The 22,034-nt window shown below is 44.1% G+C and overlaps 2 protein-coding genes across 2 annotated transcripts in view; one reads left to right on the top strand and one right to left on the bottom strand.

The window, feature by feature from the left end:
- Positions 1 to 22,034, bottom strand: part of Pde9 (phosphodiesterase 9) — a 137,946-nt gene that overhangs the window by 9,205 nt on the left and 106,707 nt on the right. The window contains exons 5-10 of the mRNA XM_089263523.1: positions 18,853 to 19,178; positions 10,530 to 10,681; positions 10,336 to 10,443; positions 1,130 to 1,256; positions 756 to 1,051; positions 248 to 698 (exon numbers count right to left, since the gene is read on the bottom strand). Of these exons, the coding sequence (XP_089119649.1) occupies positions 248 to 698; positions 756 to 1,051; positions 1,130 to 1,256; positions 10,336 to 10,443; positions 10,530 to 10,681; positions 18,853 to 19,178 (1,460 nt within the window). The remainder of the gene's footprint in view (positions 1 to 247; positions 699 to 755; positions 1,052 to 1,129; positions 1,257 to 10,335; positions 10,444 to 10,529; positions 10,682 to 18,852; positions 19,179 to 22,034) is intronic.
- On the top strand, positions 3,712 to 5,808 carry Nep6 (Neprilysin 6). The gene has a single exon (XM_018109820.3). It carries the CDS (start codon positions 3,744 to 3,746, stop codon positions 5,739 to 5,741), a length of 1,998 nt encoding a protein of 665 aa, XP_017965309.1. The 5' UTR covers positions 3,712 to 3,743; the 3' UTR covers positions 5,742 to 5,808.

Raw genomic sequence — 22,034 nt, 5'->3', positions numbered from 1 at the left:
TGTCTGCCCGTCTGTCCGTCTGCCCGTTGGTCCGTCTGTCCGTGTGTCCGTCTGCTCGTCCGTCGGCTCGTCCGTCTGTTCGTCCGTCTATCCTTCCATCTGTTCATCCGTCTGTCCGTCCGTCAGTCCCTTTGTCCGCCCATCTCTTAATTCGCCCATCTGTCAGTACGTCCTTCTGCCTGTAAGTCTGTTTGTTTGTCCGTCTGTCCACCGATTTTAAATTTTTACTGGATGTCATTGAACTTACATCCACCTCGGTAGCTGTCTCCGAATCGCCGCTTTCGCTGCCCTCGGGCAGATCGTGGAGCTCAGCGCCCATGCCGCCTGGCTCATCCACGGAGGTGCGCGATGCCGACTTCTGTGAGGGTATGCTGCGACGTGACTTGACACTTATGGCAGAGCCAGAGCGCGGCATCTGAGGTGAGCCGCTGCCACCGCCACCGCCACCGCCACCGCCACCGCCACCGCCGCCAGAGCCAGCCCCAGCTCCAGCAGCTCCAGATCCGCCACCTCCGGCTCCAGATGCAGCATTCGAGCCCTTATTGTTGTCCAACAGCTGCTTGTCGGCCGCATTGTGCCCGGGCGTGCTGGCCATGGCGGCGTTCGAGTCCATGTTGCCGCTGTTGCTGTCCGATGTGGCCGAGGCATTGCTGTCGGCTACCGATTTGCGGGTCTTGGTCTGTGCATCGTTCAGGCGCCTGTGAAAATTGTCGAGCTTGAAATGCGTATCCTTTCAGCATGGCTCGACAACTCACCTGTAGTACTCGAGCGCAATGCGCACCGGTATTATGATGAGCTCCGTCAGCTCGGGCACCAGCTCGCCGAGGGCCTCGAAGAGCGGCAATAGCACAAGTCCAATGAAGCGCACCTGTGAGCCGGGCTTGCTCACCTTATCGGGATCCATGAACGGTGTCACCGGCAGCCCCTCCGACTTCTCGGCGGCGCTCTGGGCGAAAAACTCCTGCAGCAGACGATCCAACCACGGCTCAGCCACATCCATGGGCCGTGCCTCATTGGAGATGTCGGCCACCTTGATGAGTATCATGCACAGCTGGCACCAAAGATCGCAAATTAATACACTCCACTGTCTATGCATATCTGTTCAATGAGCGAGCTTCTCTTTACTTACCAGATTGATGTGCGCACGATTGTTGTAGTCGAAGACGGGCGTAATCTCAATGAACTGCGTTAGTATCTCATTGTGACGCGCCATGTCGGTGGCCAGAATGCAGCGAATGATGCCCTCGCGTATGGTACTGCAAAGAGAAATGGAGATAATGCTCAAAAACTAGAGTAAAGTGCGAACAAAGAGCGCTTTAAGTTCGCGCTCAAGCCAATTGTACGAGATGCGGGGCGTATACGTAATATTTTCGGGTGCACATTGCGTATACGCCATGCTCGGTGTGTTGTTTACCCGCTGCTTATCTGCCCCGACTCCCCCAACCACCCGATTCGCCCCATTCTATTTCACTATTTTTCTGCTTCTTTTTTTTTTGGTTCACGTGCGACTTGAGACTTGAGCTGAGCGCTGCTAACCGGAAAAAAAGCGAAAAATATATATTTTGACATTCAGAGCAAACAGAGTGGGAAGGCAACCAAACACGACGCAAGTGGACAAGAGAGGACGGGAGAGGGTGGGAGAGAGAGAGAGTGAAAGAGAGAATAGTTGCAGGCTAAGCAGCATGCGGCGCGTAAATATTAAATTGCATTTCGTTTATTTTGATTTCAAAGAAAATGAAAAATGTGCAAAAGTCGCGTCATATACGAGCGGAAAATTGAATTTTATCGTGTCAAGTGGCATTGACGTTGTGCACAGACAAACAGCTAGTCAGTCACCAGCTGCAGCGTGTGTGTGTGTGTGTGTATCTGTGTGTGTGTGTGGCACTTGAGTTTACTGCATTCGAAACTTCAACACCTGCCACGTCTCAACGGCAAATAGAGCGAAGCGAGTTTTATGCACTTGACTTAATGCCAGAGCCAGAGCCAAGCAACGACTTCGACTTTATTCTCTTCTGCGTCAGCTCCGCCTGCTGCTCATCGTCGTGTCTTGTCATTTGGTCGAGATTCCTTTTGCGAAATTCCCCGAATAATTATTGTTGGCGTTTCGAGAATGGAAAAGAAATCGAGCTTGAGCTGCCAATTTAAGCAGCTTGAGTAGACAAATCCAAGGTGAGTTTAATATGAATTTATCTTACGCGCAATAAGTATTACCTGTCATGTCAATCAGCAAGTCAGTGAATCATTCAAGCGATTGTTATATCAGCTTAATATTATTAGTTGGGCTGACAGTGAGTGAGGCAAGCAGTACAGCCGTCAATCAATCATTAGATTTAGTATTTAGTATAAATCGATAGATTATGATGCTGTTTATGTTCACTTAAGCTCAATCATAAGGCGAATATGTCAACCACTCAGTTGACCTAAGTAAAATACTGAGTCAATCAATCATTTGTTATTTAATTAAAGCTCAGTCAGGCATAAATTCAAGTATCCAGTATATTAGACAAGTATATTATCATTCAGTATATTATCATTCATTGCGGCAATTAGTACGTTAGTCAATCACCCAGCTAATCCATCAATCATGTTGTCCGTCACTTAATCAATCAATCATAGCATTATTTAGGAAGCTAGCAAGCGAGCCAATTATCTTATCATTCAATAAGTGACCCATTTCAGTCACTAAGCAAGTTAGTTCAATCACTCAAGCAATCATTAAGAGTTTGATAAACGAAAATGTGGCATCGATGATTGAGCCGACTAATCAATCAATTTAAATATTGTATATAAAGTTGGCGCGTCAATCATTTTACAGATCTGTCAATCATTTGGTTTGGCTCAGTGCTTGAATTATTACATTGCGGCATAAGTATGCTCGTCTAATCCTGAACGAATCTGGCAATAAATGAGTAAGACCATCAAACATGCCATCAATCAATCGGCTGGAGCACAATCAGTGAATCAACCATAATATAATTATTTATATTAGTTACTCAGTCAATCAATAAGGTCAATCAATTGACTGTAATGCAGTCACAATCAATCATTACAGCCAGTCACAATCAATCATTACAGCCAGTCACAATCAATCATTACAGTCAGTCACAATCAATCATAGCATTACTCACTAAATCAGTTTGTCAATCAAAGTAACAACGCATTATTGTACAAGTACATCAATCATGGTGTAGGTCGATCAATCACTACCAACAAAACAACCAGTAATCAATCATTAACTAACTTATAATGATGATTAATGATTGATTATTCAATAACTAACTTATAAGGATGATTAATGATTGATTATTGGCTACTTGGTTGTACTAATCAATCATTAACTAACTAATAATGATGATTAATGATTGATTATTGGCTATTTTTTTGGTAGTGATTGATCGACCTACACCATGATTGATCTACTTATGCAATAGTGCGCTGTTACTCTGATTTTTAAATGATTCAAGTATTTATATAGTTAACTGAAACGCTCTGAATAAGTCAACGATTTCTTTGCCATCTCCTCACTTCTCTAACTTTGGTGCCCGCCCTCGCCTGTTGTCTGTCGGCGCATCAGCACTCACTAACCCAATCGCCAACGATTTGGCATTGCGCAAAGCGCTCTCAATGTCAGAGCTTATCAGCGAGGGCTTATCAGCTGTTTGGCTGCTTAGCTGGCAGTCAAGCGGCGTTGATTCCGTGCTGAGCTGAAATTTCAATCAGTCCGGTTCTAAGAGAAAGTCGGAATGGCAACGTTCAACAATTGCCGATTGGCATGTCTACTGCTCCCGCTCCTCCTCCTCCTGCTGCTGCTGCTGCTCGTTGGCCAGAGCTGGGGACGCGCCACTGCCCACTGTGACCTGTCGGAGGCAGTGGACGCCATGGATGTCAGCAAGCCGCCGTGCGAGAATTTCCATGAGCACGCCTGCGGCAATTGGCATGCGCCGTACGGGCAGCGATCGCTGGGCGCCCACGATACGCGCTCCAAGCTGCGGGCCATGAACAAGCAGCTGCTGTTGCGTCACTTCGAGCTGAATGGCGAGCAGGACGCGTCCACGGATCAACTGGCCTCGTTCTACGGCAGCTGCATGAACGGCCGGCAGTCGGTGCACGTCTACATGGATGCAGTGCAGCAGCTGCTGCCGGACTGGCCGCTGCTCAACAATGCGAGCCGCTTCGACTGGCCGCGCGGCAATGCGGCCGTGCGTCGCTTCGGCGCCCAGGGCCTGTGGCGCCTCTCGGTGCAGCCCAACTGGCAGGCGGCCGAGCAGCGCGTCTTCTACCTGCTGCCGCCCAGCTTCGATCTGCTGGGCACCAGCGAGCAGAGCGAGTTCTTCTACCAGCGCTACCTCAAGTACTTGCTGCTGGAGCTGGGGCTGCGCGTGCGGCGTGCTGCCAGCCTGGCCGAGCAGCTGGTCGGCTTCGAGCGGCAGTTGCGCGCGCTGCTGCCGCCGTCGGCTGAGACGCTCGTGCTGCACGCGCCGCAAACGCTGCAGGAGCTGGCCGCGCAGCTGCCGCAGCTGCAGCTGCTGGACTACTTCCAGATGCTGCTGGGCGAGCATTATACGACGCAGCTGCTGCTGGTCGCCGACTCGAGCTACTTGCAGCGCCTGCAGAGGTTGCTGCAGCGCGCCGATCCCTGGATCCTGTCCAGCTGGCTGCTGTTGCAGCTGCCGGCCCATTTCGAGCTGCATCTGCACGAGGACGCATCGCTGGCCGCGCAGCGTGACCATTGCCTGCAGCAGCTGAATCAGCTGATGCCCCAGCAGCTCTCGCAGCTCCAGCTGCGGCTCCTGCACGGCAGCGATGCGGCAGCCGCAGCGTTCCTCGATCGCACGCAGCTGCAGCTGCAGCAGCTCTTCGATACGCTCAAGGCGCAGTTCGAGCGCCTGCTGAATGCCACGACCATCTTCGAGCAGGACGCCGTCACGCAGTCACTGGCGCTGCAGAAGCTGCGCGCGATGCGGCTGCTGCTGTCGCCGCCGCTGTCGCTGCCGCAGCAACTGGGCGAGGCGCCACAGCGTGTGCTGCAGTCGCGCAGCTACGACTCGAATCTGCTGCACTTGTCGCGCGCCCAAGCGGAGGCCGAGTTCCAGCTGGGCCTGCAGTGCCTGCAGCTGCCCTGCGAATCGGCCATCGCCTGGACGGGCCACTCGGTCGGGCCCCTGGACGTCAATGTCTACTACAGGCTGAAGTTGAATGCCATCGAGCTGCCGCTGGGCCTCCTGCGGCCGCCACTGCTGCCCCACTGTGCGGCGGCTGGGCGCGAGCAGGCGGCTGCTCAGCTGATGGGCGGCCTGGGCTACATGATCGGGCACGAGCTCATCCACGGCTTCGACTACGACGGCATCAACTACGATGCAGCCGGACGTGTGGCTGGCGGCCAGTGGCCGCCGCGTGCCATCATCCGATTCGGTCTGCGCGCGGGCTGCTACCTGGGCGCTCGCTACAGCAACGCCACGCTGACCATCAACGAGAATATCGCGGACAGCGAGGGACTGCGATTGGCCTACGAGGCGTATCGCATGCAGCAGCCGGCAAATGCGACGATGCGACCCTTTTTCGTCGCCTTTGCGCAGAACTGGTGCGGACAGGCGGTGGCGCCATCTAGCGGCGTCCTTCAGCATGCATCGCACAAGGAACGTGTCAACAATGTGCTGGGCAACTTCCCGGAATTCGCCGAGACCTTCGACTGCAAGGCAGGCAGCCCGATGCATCCGCCGGAGAAGTGCCGCATCTGGTAGCCGGAAAAATCATAATTTTACGGTTGTTCTACGGGGTATATGCGAGAGTAAAGCTTTCCAATTTGAATACCCTTGACTACCTCATTGGAGAGAAGTGGGAATGTTAGTATATAGATAAATAGATGGATAGACATATATATAGATAGACAGATAGATAGATAGGTAGATAGATAGATAGATAGATAGATAGATAGATAGATAGATAGATAGATAGATAGATAGATAGATAGATAGATAGATAGATAGATAGATAGATAGATAGATAGATAGATAGATAGATAGGTAGATAGATAGATAGATAGATAGATAGATAGGTAGATAGATATTAGATAGATAGATAGGTAGATAGATATATAGATATTAGATAGATAGATAGGTAGATAGATAGATAAATAGATAGATAGATAGATAGATAGACAGATACATAGACAGATAGATAGATAGGTAGATAGATAGATAGTTATTAGATAGATAGATAGGTAGATAGGTAGATAGATAGATAGATAGATAGACAGATAGATAGATAGGTAGATAGATAGATAGTAGATGGATAGATAGATAGATAGATAGATAGACAGAGACAGATAGATAGATAGACAGATAGATAGATAGGTAGGTAGATAGATAGTAGATAGATAGATAGATAATAGATAGTAAATAGTAGATGGTAGATAATAGATCGTAGATAGTAGATAGAAGATAGTAGATAGAAGATAGTAGATAGTAGATAGTAGATAGTAGATAGTAGATAGTAGATAGTAGATAGTAGATAGTAGATAGTAGATAGTAGATAGTAGATAGTAGATAGTAGATAGTAGATAGTAGATAGTAGATAGTAGATAGTAGATAGTAGATAGTAGATAGTAGATAGTAGATAGTAGATAGTAGATAATGCAACGCATATCGTATATTGTATATCGTATATCGTAGATCATCATTCATTTTTTCGGAATGCCCTCAAAAGTACTTCCAAAGAAGAGGAATTTGAGATGATTCCCAGTTGATTATGACTTGTGGCAACATGGTAATACACACCCACTGCACAGACGGAGTGAGAGAGAGATAGAGCGTGAGGAAGGGCCGCAGAGTGTGAGGGAGAGTGGAGAATGCATAAACAATATATGATGTTGACTGCAGGCATGTTTATGCACGGTTAGACAGCGTACAAATAGGCAAAGAGTATCATGTGGCATCGTTTGGCAAGCTCTTGGCACTCCCGGCTCCTGCTACTCCTGCTGCTGCTGCTCCGACTGCTGCAGCTGGTGCATAGCATTTCCAAGGCCACTGTTTGTATGTGTGTGTGTGTGTGTGTGTGCGTGTGTGTGTGCATGTGGCATTCTGGCAAGTTTTGCCATTAGAAACTCCCAAAAGTATGCATCAGTTTATGCACGCAAACTTGGCAGCAAAACATTGTGAAGACGCCCTACGCCGGGACTCTCGAACGTGCCAAACTCTAAGTGCGGTTCGCCAGTGAAGCAGAAGGCGTTGGAGCTGCCAATACCACTGCAGCAGCAGGAGCAGGAGAAGCAGGAGCAGCAGGAGCAGGAGGTGCACTCAGCCTTCGCAGCTTCTGATGACGATAATGCTAATGGTAATGCTAATGCCAATCTTAATGATAATTCGGCTGCTAATGATGATGATGGGCATGTCCACGCCCATGCCACTCAACGAGGGTCGTGCCACAAGTTTCCAATTCCACGTGAATGTTGGCAATGAATTTGTGCAACATTTCCAGAAGCAGAAAGGAAGAAGGGACTGGTAGGGCATTCTTTTCGATAACAATATTTCAGCAGCTGCTCGAGTTATCGATAACATAAAGCCGCTAGATTGCTTATGAAAAAAATGTCTGCAATTTAGACTAGGTAAATTCGAGAGAGGACGGCCTTAATACATTTCAAGCAATGCTTGTGAGACCTCTTAAGACAGGAGTAAGCAGGAGTAAGCTCTTCAGGATCTTAAGTCAATAGATAGATGGACATTATGAGGTGAGCAATCTATGATTATAGAAAGCAGCATTGAGGCCACTGAGGTGCCTTAGCCGGACTTTACGACTTTACCGTTGATTTCAGTTGCATTTACACTGTCATTTCGACTACTTTGGGTGCCGCCCTCGCAGCAGCCAACACCCGCTCGCAATTCAGCATAAAAAACATTTTCGCCTGCAGCCAACTAATCCGGCTAATTAATGTTTGCAGCATTTTGTAATATATAAGCGCTGCAATGAGTGCAGAAAGTGCGCTTTATGCACACAACACAAGAATTAAGCCAATTAATCAGAAGCCAAAAGCCAAAAGCGGCGATGGACCCGCTGCAGCCAGTGCGCTGCTTCGAGGGTATAATAAGCTTAAAGTAGCCAGCGCCGAGGGTCGCCAGCTAATTGGTATGAGCAATAGTTTATAGTTCCATTAAAAGCAGCAGAGGCAGCAGCAGGAGAAGCAGGAGAAGCAGCAGCAGCAGGAAAGGCAGCAGGAGAAGAAAACATCATAATGGCTGGCATTTGCATTAAAATTTGTATGCTCTGAAGCATGAGCTGTTCCTTGGAATGCTGCTAAAGCAGAGCTACCACATAATATTTCCCGTTATTGTGTTATTCATGGAATTTGTTGTCATCCCGTGAATGCATCAATTTGCATCACAATACCACGCCATGGAGTATCTAATTAGAATTCACGCTGGCATTAGGCTGCAGACCTAGAATTCAGCTATTGTCCAATCAGGAATTATCGACATAGCCTCCCCAGGAGGGTGGGAGGGGGTGTTGACTATAGCTCTACCTATCTGAGTGTGCGTGTGTGTGTGTGTGTGTGTGTGTGATATGCTTTGTGTATTGTGCGCGCATTTTGATTGAATTGAAAGCGAGAAATGCATTATTTTTACGCACTTCCATCATCGCTGACAGGTTGAATGCAATTTGAAATTTTGAATTCGAAATTTGGAATTTGGAATTTGAGGATTTGAGGATTGTAGCTAGCATAAAGCCTGGAATCATGCATTGCTCGTAATTGTAATATGGAGTCATGTAAAATTGCATTGAGTCTATAGGCAGCTGACTGATTGAGTGCAATAATCGAGGGGAAAGCGAATTCAGAAAGGCAAGGTTGAAAGAGAAGGTCGGAGAGCGAGGGAAAGAGAGAGATAGGGAAGGAATGTTGCAGGAAAGAAGCGGAGCTTTGTCGTGGGATGCCAAATCAAGGTAGAGAGGTGTCAAAGAAAATACTGTAGACAATAATGTCCAGGGAAAGAAGACAGACAGAGACAGAGAGAGAGAGAGAAAGAGAGAGGGAGAGTGAGAAAGTGAGATGAAAAGTAAATGCTGAGCAAAGGCAGAGAATAAGATTGAAATAGGGGACTAAAGGAGAGTGAATGACAGATAGTGAGAGAAGGGCATAGAGAGGGAAAAAACAGAGAGATAGAGAGAGAGAGAGAGAGAGAGAGAGAGATAGACAAGGGAAAAGAGAGAACGAAGGAGGGAGAGAGATAGTGAATGGGAAAGAGAGATCAAAGGTGACAAAGAGAGAGAGAGAGGTAGATAAGAGGAAAGGGAGAGCGAATGTGGGGAGAGAGAGAGATAAAGAGCAAGGGGGTAATGGATGAAGAGAAAGGGAGAAAGAAAAACAGAAATAGAGAATAAGAGAGAGAAACTTATAGAGAGATAGCAAATAGAGAGACTTGGAAAGAAGGCGATATAAATATAAATGTAGAGCCTGCCTAGCTTTAAACACCCAAGATCTATAGCTGAATAAATTCCCAAGGGTTATTTTATTATGCCGTCAAATTGACCGGCAACAGGATAAAAATTATTTTCCTGCTACAGTCGCATTTTCTTTATCTCATATTTCCTTTTTGGCACGATATTCGCATTGAAAGGCCACAGAATCAGATTCAGAATCAGAATCAGATTCAGATTCAGAGTCCGAATCCGAATCAAATTGAGTTTACGCAAAAATGTTTCAATAATAATGTGCGCATTTCTTTTATAAGTATTTTCAAAAAGCAGCTTAACTGCAATTTGTGAGTATTAAATCGGTTTGCTGTTGCCCTGCCTGAGCACCTGCCCCAACCGGCCCCAGCCGGCCCCAGCTGCTCCACCTTTGTCTGCTGCGTGCCCGTTCACAGTGTCATCGTGTGCCAAAAGGGTGTCGCATACAATTGCATAGAATGCAATAAGCTGAGGCAGCAAAGACGACAGAGAGAGAGAGGGAGAGAGAGAGGGAAATATATACATATATATAGTGAGTGAGAGAGAGCCATTGAGTTAACTGCTTCAGCTGAGTTGAGCAGCAAATCGATAAGCCTGCCAGGTGGCAGCTGTTGCAGCTGTTGGCCATGTTGTCCACGCCGTCCACTCCGTCCACTCCGTCCACTCTGTCCACTCCGTCCGTGTTGGGTGTTAATTAGAGCAACGGCAAACGGTGCCGACGTTTAATGCAACATCATTTTGTACGTGCCGCGCATAAAATGGACTCAAGCAAAGTTGGCAATTAAATTGCTGGCTGCCAGCTCGCATTTGATCCAATCCCCATTGCCCAATGCCCTTCGCCCGCTGCCCGGTGCCCAGTGCCCTGCGCCAACTTTCCTGACTGGTAATACTCACTTGAATGTGTCACGGCTAAAGTTCTTGAATATATTGCACTCGGGATGCTCCAGCAAACGGAATGCAATCGAACAATGATGATTCTCCAGCGGCGAGATATCGTTATATCTGCAAGCAAATGGGGGAAGATAAAACGATTTACATATACCTAAATGTATATATCTATATCTATATCGGTATACGGGGTGCCTTACCTGAGTGCCAGTTCGGTGCGTGCATTGATCTGATAGATGTTGTTGTAGCCAGGATGATCGAGATCGTGGCAAATGCAGGATACGAGCAATATGAGGCATTCCAGATCGCCCAGGCGAGTCAGTAAATTCGCTTGGCGTGTAATCGCATACATCTGCAAGCAAGTTCAAGAAATTAGAATTCAATAATTAATTGTAAATACCCTGTCAGGCCATAGATTGGGTACTATTTTGTTGAAAATTCCCTATAGCAAGCACTTACTTATATAATTTTAGTCTAGTCTCTCAAGCTTAAACTAGAAATAATGTTTGTTCAATCAATCATAATCAATCAATCACTATAGAGTACCATCTCATCAGTATTGGATCCGCCTCAGTCTGCTGGAGTACCTGATGTTAATATCAACTCAAACTCTAGCTGTTCCCATCCAATTCATAGAACCATTATCAATCAATCAATCACTCAATCAAATACATGATAGCTGCACTTATTCAATGACGAATTTGTATTCAATACTCAACTGTAAATACCCTGTAAGTGCATAGATTGGCTATTGTATCTCTGTCGATAGCTTTGACTAAGGGTATATGCTTTCGTTGGAAATGCCTATATTTACACTTACTTATAATTAATATATAATAATAGCTTATAGTAATTTTAGTCTAGTTTCTTAAGCTTAAACCAGAAATCATGTATGGTCAATCATAAGCAATCAATCACTATAGTCTACTCTGGTCATCTCATCAGTATTGGCTCAGCCTCAGTCTGCTGGAATACCTGATATTAATATCAACTCAAACTCAAGCTGTCACCATCAAACTCCTCAGATCATAATCAATCAATCAGTCACTCAATCAATCATATAGTAAATGCATAAATGCAATCTTCAATCACATTACAATTCACTTATTCGTTGATCAACCTAAATAAGTTTGGAAGAGTGCAATTAAGAGGTATCTCATTAGTCAGGCTGAGCACTAAATGCTGATGTCAACCAACAGTGAGTCCATCAATCAGTCACAATCAATCACAAACAAATATGAAGACGTGGTATAAATTACATGTGCAATCAATCACATTCCATTTCACTTATTAGTTGAAATTAAGCGGTATCTCATTAGTCAGGCTCTCCACTGAATGCTGATGTCAACTGGCATCAGTAAGTCCATCAATCAATCACATATTTGTATATGATGTATCAAGCCACCCCTTTGCCAGTTCTTAAAGGGTATGTGCCTGGCTGTCAACTGCAGTTGGGCACGCTTTTCATTTTTCAAACCATTTCTCACTTGCTTTCTCACGCTCTCAATCGTCCTCCCCCCCTCTCTCTCTCTCTCTCGCTCTGCGTTGGTCCTTAACACCCGTTCTCCATCTTGAATTGTCTCTCAATTTGGCTAATTAAAGAAAGTGACGGTGCTGGGGCCCGGCCTGGCTTCTGGGTCGGCGAGTGCAACTGGTTGGCTGGCAGCGAGAGCGCACTTTTAATGTTGCAAACTATTAAGCCAAATCGCATTTGATGCTTAAACTTGGCCAGCAGCCTTAGCAGCAGCCGTCACGGCAGAGGCAGCGGTAGAGCTATTGGTATTGGTATAGCTATAGCTATATAGGTAGAGCTGAAAGCCAACTTAATTTGTCCGCTGCAAACGGCTGCGAAACCTTTGCAATTACCAGCAGCTACTCGAGCAGCACTCAGGAGCAGACGCTCGCGCCTCCTGCTGGGCGACAGAGTGATAAGGCCAGGGGCGGTGCGGTAGGTGGCCAGAGAGAGAGTTGGTTAGATGGTTGGTTAAGAGACCCTTAAGGAATTTCAACAGCGTTCAATTTAAGCTTTTTGAAATACAAAAGCAGCGTAAAGTTTGCACGGGCCAGGGACCTGGCAGTTGAGGGGTCGAGGGATCTAGTATTGGATAGATACATATACATATATACTATATATATCTGGTGCTTGAGGGCTCGCTTAAGTTTAGCTGTTGCACAAGTTTTCGGTCGTCGCCGTTGCGTTTACTTTGGCATTAAGCAGCGCTGTGTGAATGCAAAATCTTTGCCGGGGCGTGACAAAGCGCAGCTGGGCGTGTTCGGTGTGCGGCGGTGAGGGGCAGCCCGTCTGCTATTGCTGCTATAAATTTATGCAAATGCAAATGCTGTTTGCATTTCGAATTTCGCAAGTTTATCTAAATTCATTGTCAGCAAACAGACGCAACGACCATGTGCAAAGTGTCAGCTCAACACCCACAAAAGCCCATCGCCCATCACCCAACACCCGCCGCCATAAGCTCAGCCCCCAGCCCCCAGCCCCCAGCTCCAAGCCCAGACCCGAACCGCCACAATGCTCGACAGCCATTCACAACACTCGCAAAAGTTTTGCAGCGTCAACACCCCGAGGAAATCAACTACAACTTGCAACTGCCAACTGGCAACTGGCAACTGGCAAACTGCACTTTGTTAATGAAAAGCTGAGCTGATGCGTCGCTCATTTGGTAACGGGCAGAGAGAGAGAGAGAGAGAGAGAGAGAAAAAAAAAACAACGAAAAAAAAACGAGTAAAAGAAAAACACTTTGTAATAATGTCTATGTGTGTGCTGCTCTCCAAACGCCAACTGGGCCCATTGTCAGCTCAATAGCTCAGTCAGACATTTATTGGTTTTACCCTGTAATTCATGCTTGGGCTTGCACCAGAAGGGTATATGCCGTAGCACATTGTTTAGAAGGACACAATTCCTATAGAGTATAGAGGAAGGGCAGTTACTATCGAATAGCAGTGTCAGGCAATGGAGAGGTGGACGAGACCTTAATAGTAGTAGGGTATCTGCGACCCGTGACTGTATCCTCCTATCGAATAGAAGAATATCTCCATAGTGGCTCAGCTCAATCAACAAAAGCTCTGCTTCAAACTTGTTTTTCATCATAATTTTCCGAGTTTCGCAGAAGTCAAAACAAACTCGTTGCTAACAAATGTAAGATTCCCGTGCTATACACATTGGGAATAGTCGCGAGGCGAATCAGCCGATTATACAATGTCATCGTCTATGAGCACCGCCTTCGATATCACGACTAACCCCTACGCCTCTACACTTGTGGTAAGTATGGACTACTTATATATCGGACTTGGATATTCAGCGATATTTAGCACGATTAATTATCAGACTACTTTGAATCATACGTGATCAGAGTGCATCGCTTATCTGAACAGAGACAGATAGATAGGAAGAGAAAGAGAGAAAAGTGACAAAGAGAGAGAGACAGAGAAAGAGATGGAGAGATCGAGAGAGTGAGAGAGAGACATAGAGAGATAGAGAGAGAGAGAGAGATAAAGATAGATAGATAGAGATAGAGAGAGAGAGAGAGAGATAAAGATAGATAGATAGAGAGATAGAGAGTTAGAGAGATCGAGATGGGGAGATAGAGAGATCCAGATAGAGAGAGGGAGAGAGATAGAGAGATCCAGAGAGAGAGAGAGATAAAGATAAATAGATAGAGACAGAGAGAGATAGAACACTAAAAACATAACAGTATAATTTATACATATATCAAGAAATCTAAACGTTTCATTCAAAATTCATTTGCTAACTGGGCCCCTACAGGGTATCATACGAGTCAAGTATGTACTTGAATTTATTATTTTGTTTTGCATACGATTTTGCTTTTTTTTTTTGTCTTTTTTTTTTTGTATTTGTGCATTGTTGTTGTCTATGACAGGAAGGCAAAAGCGAAAGCCGCTTAACGGCTGTTTGTGTCCTGTCCGTAGAGACGGAGCGGCAGGAGGAGAGAGAGAGAGATAACTATATATGTATATATAGAAGGAGAGGCAGTTGGGGGCGGTAGGAAATTACATGGACCATACATACATGAGTGCCTATGCAAATGGACGCCCATTGAATTGTAAAATACAGACGAACGCATATGCAGACGCGTCTAGCGGCCATTTTGTAGTTTAGCCAGCGAGGGCTGCCCAACAAGTTAAGCCATAGATCAAGGAGTTTTCGATTAAATGCCATGCCATATCACAAAAACAGCCTAAGCAATGTATTTGCATGCATTATGAGCTGATTGTAGCTCAATAAAAGCTAAGGTATACATTGGGTATATGGGCTAGGCAATAGCTGGTATACTGACATGGGCAATTCGATGTCAAAATTTATGGGTCTTGAGAGAGTCTAGCTTAGAGGGTAATGAATGCCTAGACAAGTCTTTAGCTATGATATGGCAAATACTTGTTGCTCTCCCCTTGCCTAGGGTATCTTGTGGCTCATCAGTGCCCATGATTGCCCGCATTTGCGGCCGTATGAGCCGCAAGCATTCGGCATTTGCTGTAGCATAAGCCCCCCGGCCTAGAGCACAAATGTTATTTAAATAATCGATTGCTTATCGCCTATCGATATCGCATGCTTAATGCACGCAGCCATTGTTGTGCCAGCAGCAACAGCAACAGCAACAATAACAACAGCAACAATAACAATGGAAATAATAACAATTGTTGTCCTTTGTGTGGCCACCTAAAAAAGCTGAGCTGAATAGCTAGAGAGACGGGACTCGACTCGATTCGACTCGCCTCGCCTCGCCTCGACTCATGCTTTCGCTGTATGCATTTACCTGAGTGAAACGATTTGCCAGCAAGATGCAGGCGCGGCAAGTAGCGAAAAAATTGTGAACTTGAGTCTGGGAGCGCATTTTGTGGCAGAGGCTTGCGGCATGCCACATGTGAAACAATTGCAGCTTGCCTTGCGTGCAACCTCGCTGCCCCGGGGCCATATTCATCTCCAATTCTCTTTCAGCTCTTCGCTTTTCCGTTCCGTATTCCATAAATTTTCCACGTTTCCCTTATTTTTTCGGGGCGCTTTTGTTGTCAAAAGTTGAAATGTTTTTTTTTCGCTTCTCTCTTTTTTCCTTTTTGTTGTTTTCTTTTCGTTTTTTAAGTTTTCCATTTGGTTGTTATAAAGCCAAAGGCCACACGGCACACGGCACGTATGTATATAGCTACAGTAAAGCCTGGTTAAAGCTGCAAGTTTTATTTTCGTAGCTTTAGTTCAGCTTTCACTTCACATTGTAGCATTTTATAGCACTGAGCTCAATCGAATGGCCAATTTGGTATTTCTAATACGGCGTTTATCAACACTATCTCATGCGCTCTCTATATTACATTATTTTGAGTAGCAGTAGAATTTTATATATCGGTTATCTACACTTCATTGAATATCGATAGTCTTAACCCGTTCACCAACACTAAATGTGTTTACCAACACCGAGTACTAATTTATGAATTAAATTTTAATAAACACGTCTTCTAACACTATATAAATTATCATTTAGCTATAAGACTTATAGCTATACGAAAATCAATTAAGCTGAAACGTTTATCAACACTAGTTTAAAGCACGCCCAGCTAAAAACACTACATATGATGAAATTATGCTACAGCTCCTTGCCAATATTATTGCAACAATTTTCCAATGGACGTTTACCAACACTATTCTAACAATTTTAATTTAGCATTCACCACATTTTGATTATTCTATAAACAATATATTGAATACAATACAAAATGTTTTAAATGTCTCTAACGATGTTTATCGATATACATATTCGGCCTGCGCCTTTTTGCACCTTTAAAGTGCTCTAAAGTCCAGTTCTGGAGGCCAAGCTGTTTCAAGATGCCAACTAACAACTGCAAATTAATAATTCATCGCTGCCCCGAAATAACAGCAAAATAAACTATATACATATATATTTATATATATAGTGTACATCCATACATCTACCATAGGTATATGCATAAAGAGTGAAAGTTTCATTTGGTAAAAATGTAGGTTAAAAACTCGGCTCGCAAAATGCTTCGTTGGCACTTGAGCATCTAAGTGGGTCGCCTTCGTTTTCTTGTTTTCATTTCTTTTTCGCTTTGTTTTTGTTGTTTTTTTTTGTGAATTTTGGCCAACAGAATTTGGAATTCGCTAGCCTCTGGTTTGCACTGTTAGTCTACACTAAGATGGGGTCTGGCGGCTTGACTATTAAGTATGCAAAGTATGTATATACAGAGGGAGATGTGGAATACGTTGGCATTGGCATTATTGTTCGCCACATGTTAATTTTGTCCTTTACCAACACTGTTTTTTCAAAACTTATAATGCATATATTGTATATAAATTCGTATCTTTTCTTTTCTGTCATTCAGAAACACTGTTTCTTAAAGTTTATAAGAAATAGAGAAATTTGTGTCATATAATTTTCTTTTCTTTCGTTTACCAACATTATTATTTTTTAACTTTTAAGACATCTAAATTTTTAGCATATAATTTCTTTGTTTTCTGTTGTTTACCAACACTGTTTTTTTAAACTTTTAAGACGAATAAATTTATAGCATGTAATTTATTATATTCTATCGTTTCCCAGCACTGTTTTATAAGACTTATAAGGCATATCTAAATTTTTTGCATCATATAATTTTCTTTTCTGTCGTTTACTAGCACTGTTTTTGAAAGCTTTTAAGACACATATACAAACTAGTATCATATAATATTTTTTTCTGTCGTTTACCAACACTATTTTGTAAAGCTGGTAAGACATATCTAAATTTGCATCATTTAATTTCTTTTTTTTTTTTTCCAAAACTTATAAGAAACATACATGAATTTGTATCATATAATTTCTTATTACATATACATATGTACATATATAGGACATCTGAGCGTCGGCTATGCCTGATTGAATGTTTGTTTCCTGCTTTTTAATTTTTTATTTTTCATGTTTTTCCTTTTACTTTGCTGTTGTCTTGCGCTGGGTCCAAATGCTTAACGAGTGCTTTTTTTCGGTTAGTGGCCAGTCAGCCTGTTTGTCTGTCTGCCAGTTGTTGTTGCTGTTGTTGTTGTTGCAGCGAGGAGTGAACAACATTTGGCGCGTCCATTTCTTTGGCTCTTCAGTTGTTGCTATTTTTATGTGCTGTGTGCGAGCGTATGTACATATATAAATATAAATGTATATGTGTGTGTGTGTGTGCTTGTTCTTGTAGCTATAAATAGGCCTTTTCTTACACACACACACACACACACCCAGACACACTCACTCGGCCTTTGGCGTTTTCTGTTGCATACAACGCGGCGTCCATTGTTCAGCTGCATACAAACTGACACACACACATACAAGCACACACACACACACTCACACACACACATACACACACACACACATACACACACACACACACACACACACACACACACACACACACTCACACACACACAAGCACACGCATAGGGAAAGAGAGATAGCAAATATTGATTGCATGCAACTGAGGCATTCTTTTCCTACATACACACATACATACAGAAACACATACATACATATACATACACATATATGCTCATATGGAGAACTATTCATATTTCAATGTATTTAGCAAGCATCTCTTCAATACAATTTACAATTGAATTCAATTTGAGGCGCTGCGCAAGTGGTGCGGGCTTTGTGTGCAGGGATAACCAAAGGACATTTGCATTTCTGTTATTATAAATAGTTAAGCTGCATTTAAGATATGAATACATAAACTGACAGATAACAAGGCAGCGACAGAGGCAGTGGCAGCGGCAGTGGCAGCGGCAGTGGCAGCGGCAGCGGCAGCACCAGGTATTCAGAGCAAACGCTTAAATGAAACTATTAAGTTTGCATATGAATTCCTTTGAAATGCTGTGCAGATATGATATGAGTTATTATTTATTTATTTATGAAATATCTGAGGATAAACTAAAGAGACTTTTTATAGAATATAGGACTTATAGGACTTTATATAGAGTCGACTTAGATTAGAGATCGAAATAAATCAGATTATTGAGAAACATTTCCTTGACGGCTTTTCAACAAGCATTATCCAACACTAGATTCTTTGCTTTCTGCAATACTTAAGAGCATATAAGTGACTCTACATAGTACTCAAATCAATCAATTTAGATTAGAGATCGAAATAAATGAGATTACTGAGAAACATTTCCTTGACGGTTTTTTAACAAGCATTATCCAACACTAGATTCTATGCATTCTGCAATACTTAAGAGCTTTAGAGCATTGTCAGCGAAGCATGTAATTGACCCTACAAAGAACTCAAATTCTTGTATAGCACAAGCAGCTCATATTTGCCACAAGTCATCGATAACTTTCTGCATGATCCTACAAATCGATTAAAATCGATATCAAGTATTACTTGTTTGGCACATCTTTAAGGCTTAAGAGCTACGTTTTCAATACATATGCACTAAATGAATATCTTCAACTAGATCTAACTGATCTATTCGGTTCTACTACAAACCTTAGCTTACAATTAGCCGATCTCGAATACACTTACCATTTGGGCCACACAGAAGCAGTGTCGAAAATTGTGAAATGGCACCTCGTTGTAGTGCTTGTAGACCTCGTAGAGCCACTCGCGCAGCGTGTCGACGGGTATGCTGAACTTCTCAACGAAGCCGAGCTCAAGGAACATGGTCTGCATTAGGTGTATGACATCCGCATCGCCCCATTCGTATGAATCGAACGCCGGCAGACGTAGTGCCGCCTTTACCTCATCCGAAAAGTTGGTATCACAAATTTGCAGGAAGCGACGCTTCACCTCCTGATGCTTTGGTAGACTGCTCTTGCGATGTGGCGGGCCCAATGGCCGATTGGAGAGACCTGCAGAGGGTGAATTGAAAAGCGGATGGAGCTCAAATTAGATAGACACAGATACAGGTACAGGTACACTTATATGAGATACAGATATAGATGTAAAATCGACACAAAAATATATGTATATAGATATATACATATATAGCATTTTGATTTTTTTTTGCTTCTCATTTCAAGAATACGGAAATCAGTCAAGTGGGCGGCTGTGTATGTCTGTCTGTTGCTGTTGTCGCCGGTTGCTTCAGTTGTTGTTGCTGTCGGCTGAGGCAATAAATAAATCAGCAAATTGAAACAGGAAATACAGTTGGGGTAGTTGGACCGACTGGTGGTAGCCATGGCAATTTGGATTATTGCAAATGAAGAGCCATAAACAAGGCCAAACGACAGACAAGCTCGGCTAACAGAGACACAGAGAGAGGGAGAGAGAGAGCGAGAGAGAGAGCGAAACCAAATCGAACTCCAGTGAAAAGTGAAAACGGAACAGAGCGAACGCTGAAATGGCGGAAATACATTGGCCGTACCATAAAAAAACAACAAGACAACTGGGCAACTGGTAAAGTGGGCGTCTGGGCGTGGCAGCCAGGCTAACAGCTTGAAGTTTGTGTCGCTGTATGCGCCTCTGCCATGGGCGGGAAATTAAATTTTCAATCGGCCGCACGCTTCACCAACCTGACGAAGCAGCTAAAAAGCAACAACAACAACAACAACAACAGCGCCAGGTGTGTGTCCATGTGACACAGATGCGCCGCACTCGCTGAGCTGTCGATCTGTGGCTGATGAATAGCAAACAAAAACTGTCGAGAGAGAGAGAGAGAGAGAGAGAGAGAGAGAGAGACAGAGAGAGAGAGAGAGCGCAAGAGAGGACGGGGCAAGGAAAACCTAGACTGACTTGCAAAATTCGCTGACAATCGCCACTAAATGCCGCAGCGCGACAATCGAGCAGCTGCCACCACACACCGCACACTCGCAACCATCTGGCAACACTTGCGGTCAGCGAATTGCGCTATGCAACACTGGCCAGTTGACAAAAACTATTTGCAGCTGGAATTCCATTGCGTCTCATTTCGATTCGTTTCACTTGAATTTTGCTGGAATTGTGAACGCGAAATTCGTTTAAGTGGGGGTCGAATGAATTGATTTTCCATATGGTTTTTCTTTTACAGGGTATTGAAGTGCGTTTGGGAGAGAGCTTTTAGCATAATTGTGGATTGAGGATTGGTAGAAGCAGGGGTGACGGAAGGAGGTGTGAGAGGAAGAGGGGTGGCAAAAAGAGCTGGTGGCAGGAGGTGTGACAGAAGGGGGCGTGGCTTTTGGAGTATTGGTACACTATGGACTGACAGAAGGAGGCGTGATAAAGGCAGGGGTGACAGAAGGAGCCATGAGGAAGGGAGACATGAGGGAAGGAGAGGTGACAGAAGGAGACATGAGAGCAGGAGTAGTAAGAGTAAACATGATAGAAGGAGGGGTGACTGAAGAAGGCGTGGTAGAAGGAGACGTGACTGAAGGATACATGTGAGCCGGTAGTATATATATAGAGTATAGTCTATAGAGTATATTTATTCTTTATCAGTTGAGTTGCCCATTCGTCTGTCCGTCCTTCCATAGAATCGTAAGTATCTCCAATAGATTTGAATTCTTAGACTCCTACTTATGTATAAAACTCTTACAATAACTCATTCCATCAACTTATTTATTATAGCTCAAACTCGATATACAGTTTAATCGATCAAAATCGATATTTTTTCTTCGGCTCTTTACACTTTAATCGAAGGCCGCATTATCTAGAGATTCTACATTTACTATTTAGCTAACTGTGCTCACAATTTGTCTGCAGCACAGCGCACATCTAGTGCTTCGAGCGACAGCTCTGCCTGGAGTTCCGGGTAATCCCATTGTCAAACACTGCCAACTGGTGGAGCCACTCAAACTTGCATTAACTGAAATTTGCCAACACTGTTTCCTCTAATGACTTTGCTGCATGCGCAGTTTATCCTCTGTATTAACTTTATTTGCAATGGAATTGTTTTTAAATAGTTGTTTTCAGTTAGTTGCAAATGACAATTAGTTTGGATTTCACATATGTGCGTGTGTGTGTGTGTGTAATGTCTGTGTGTGTGTGTGTGTTGTTGGCAATTCATTAGATTCTACAGACAAGTTTCAGTTGAAATTATGTGGAATTGTTAATTTGCTGCTGTGGCGAATGCTCGACCTCCGGCAACTGGATCAACGTAGCAGCTCCGAGATGTCATATTGAGAACAGCCACGCCCAGTGCTCAGCATAGTTGGCATCATCAGGAATTTAAATTTGATTAACATAGCTGCTTTTGATGCACAAAGAAATTTAAAATGCGGACAGCTACCGCAAAGGAGGGAGAACGAGTTAAGTGCGTGAGTCTGAGAGGGAGAGAGAGAGAGAGAGAGAGAGAGAGAGAGAGAGAGAGAGAGGGAGAGAGAGAGGGGGAGACAGAGACTTTGCTACCTGTTAGGCAGCAGCTGCGGCTCCACACCTGTGCTTGGCCACGCCCACATGTGGAGCTGCCGCTGCACGCCAAACACTTTGCGGGCTGCGTTTTATAATTAATTTACTGCCACTTACAATTTTTAATTAAGCACACTTCTCAGCGCATTTCTATTTGGACCGCAGCAGCATCACTACCACAGTCCCCCCCCTTCCCCCACCCTTGCGCACTTTTCTAACAGTTCGAATTCCGCAACAAATAAAAATAGCTACAACAAAATAAAAATAAAAATTGCTGTAAGAATTTCATCAAAGCTAATGGCAAATAGTTGAAATTCATTTGATGCTCTATGCAAATATTAATTATTAAATTAATGTGATGAGTGCAGGGCACTAGTAAGCCC

Source organism: Drosophila navojoa, chromosome X (assembly GCF_054131105.1).
Source record: "Drosophila navojoa isolate 15081-1374.11 chromosome X, UAZ_NAV_1.0, whole genome shotgun sequence".
Classification (NCBI taxonomy): domain Eukaryota; kingdom Metazoa; phylum Arthropoda; class Insecta; order Diptera; family Drosophilidae; genus Drosophila; species Drosophila navojoa.
This window is presented reverse-complemented; position numbering and strand designations above follow the sequence as displayed.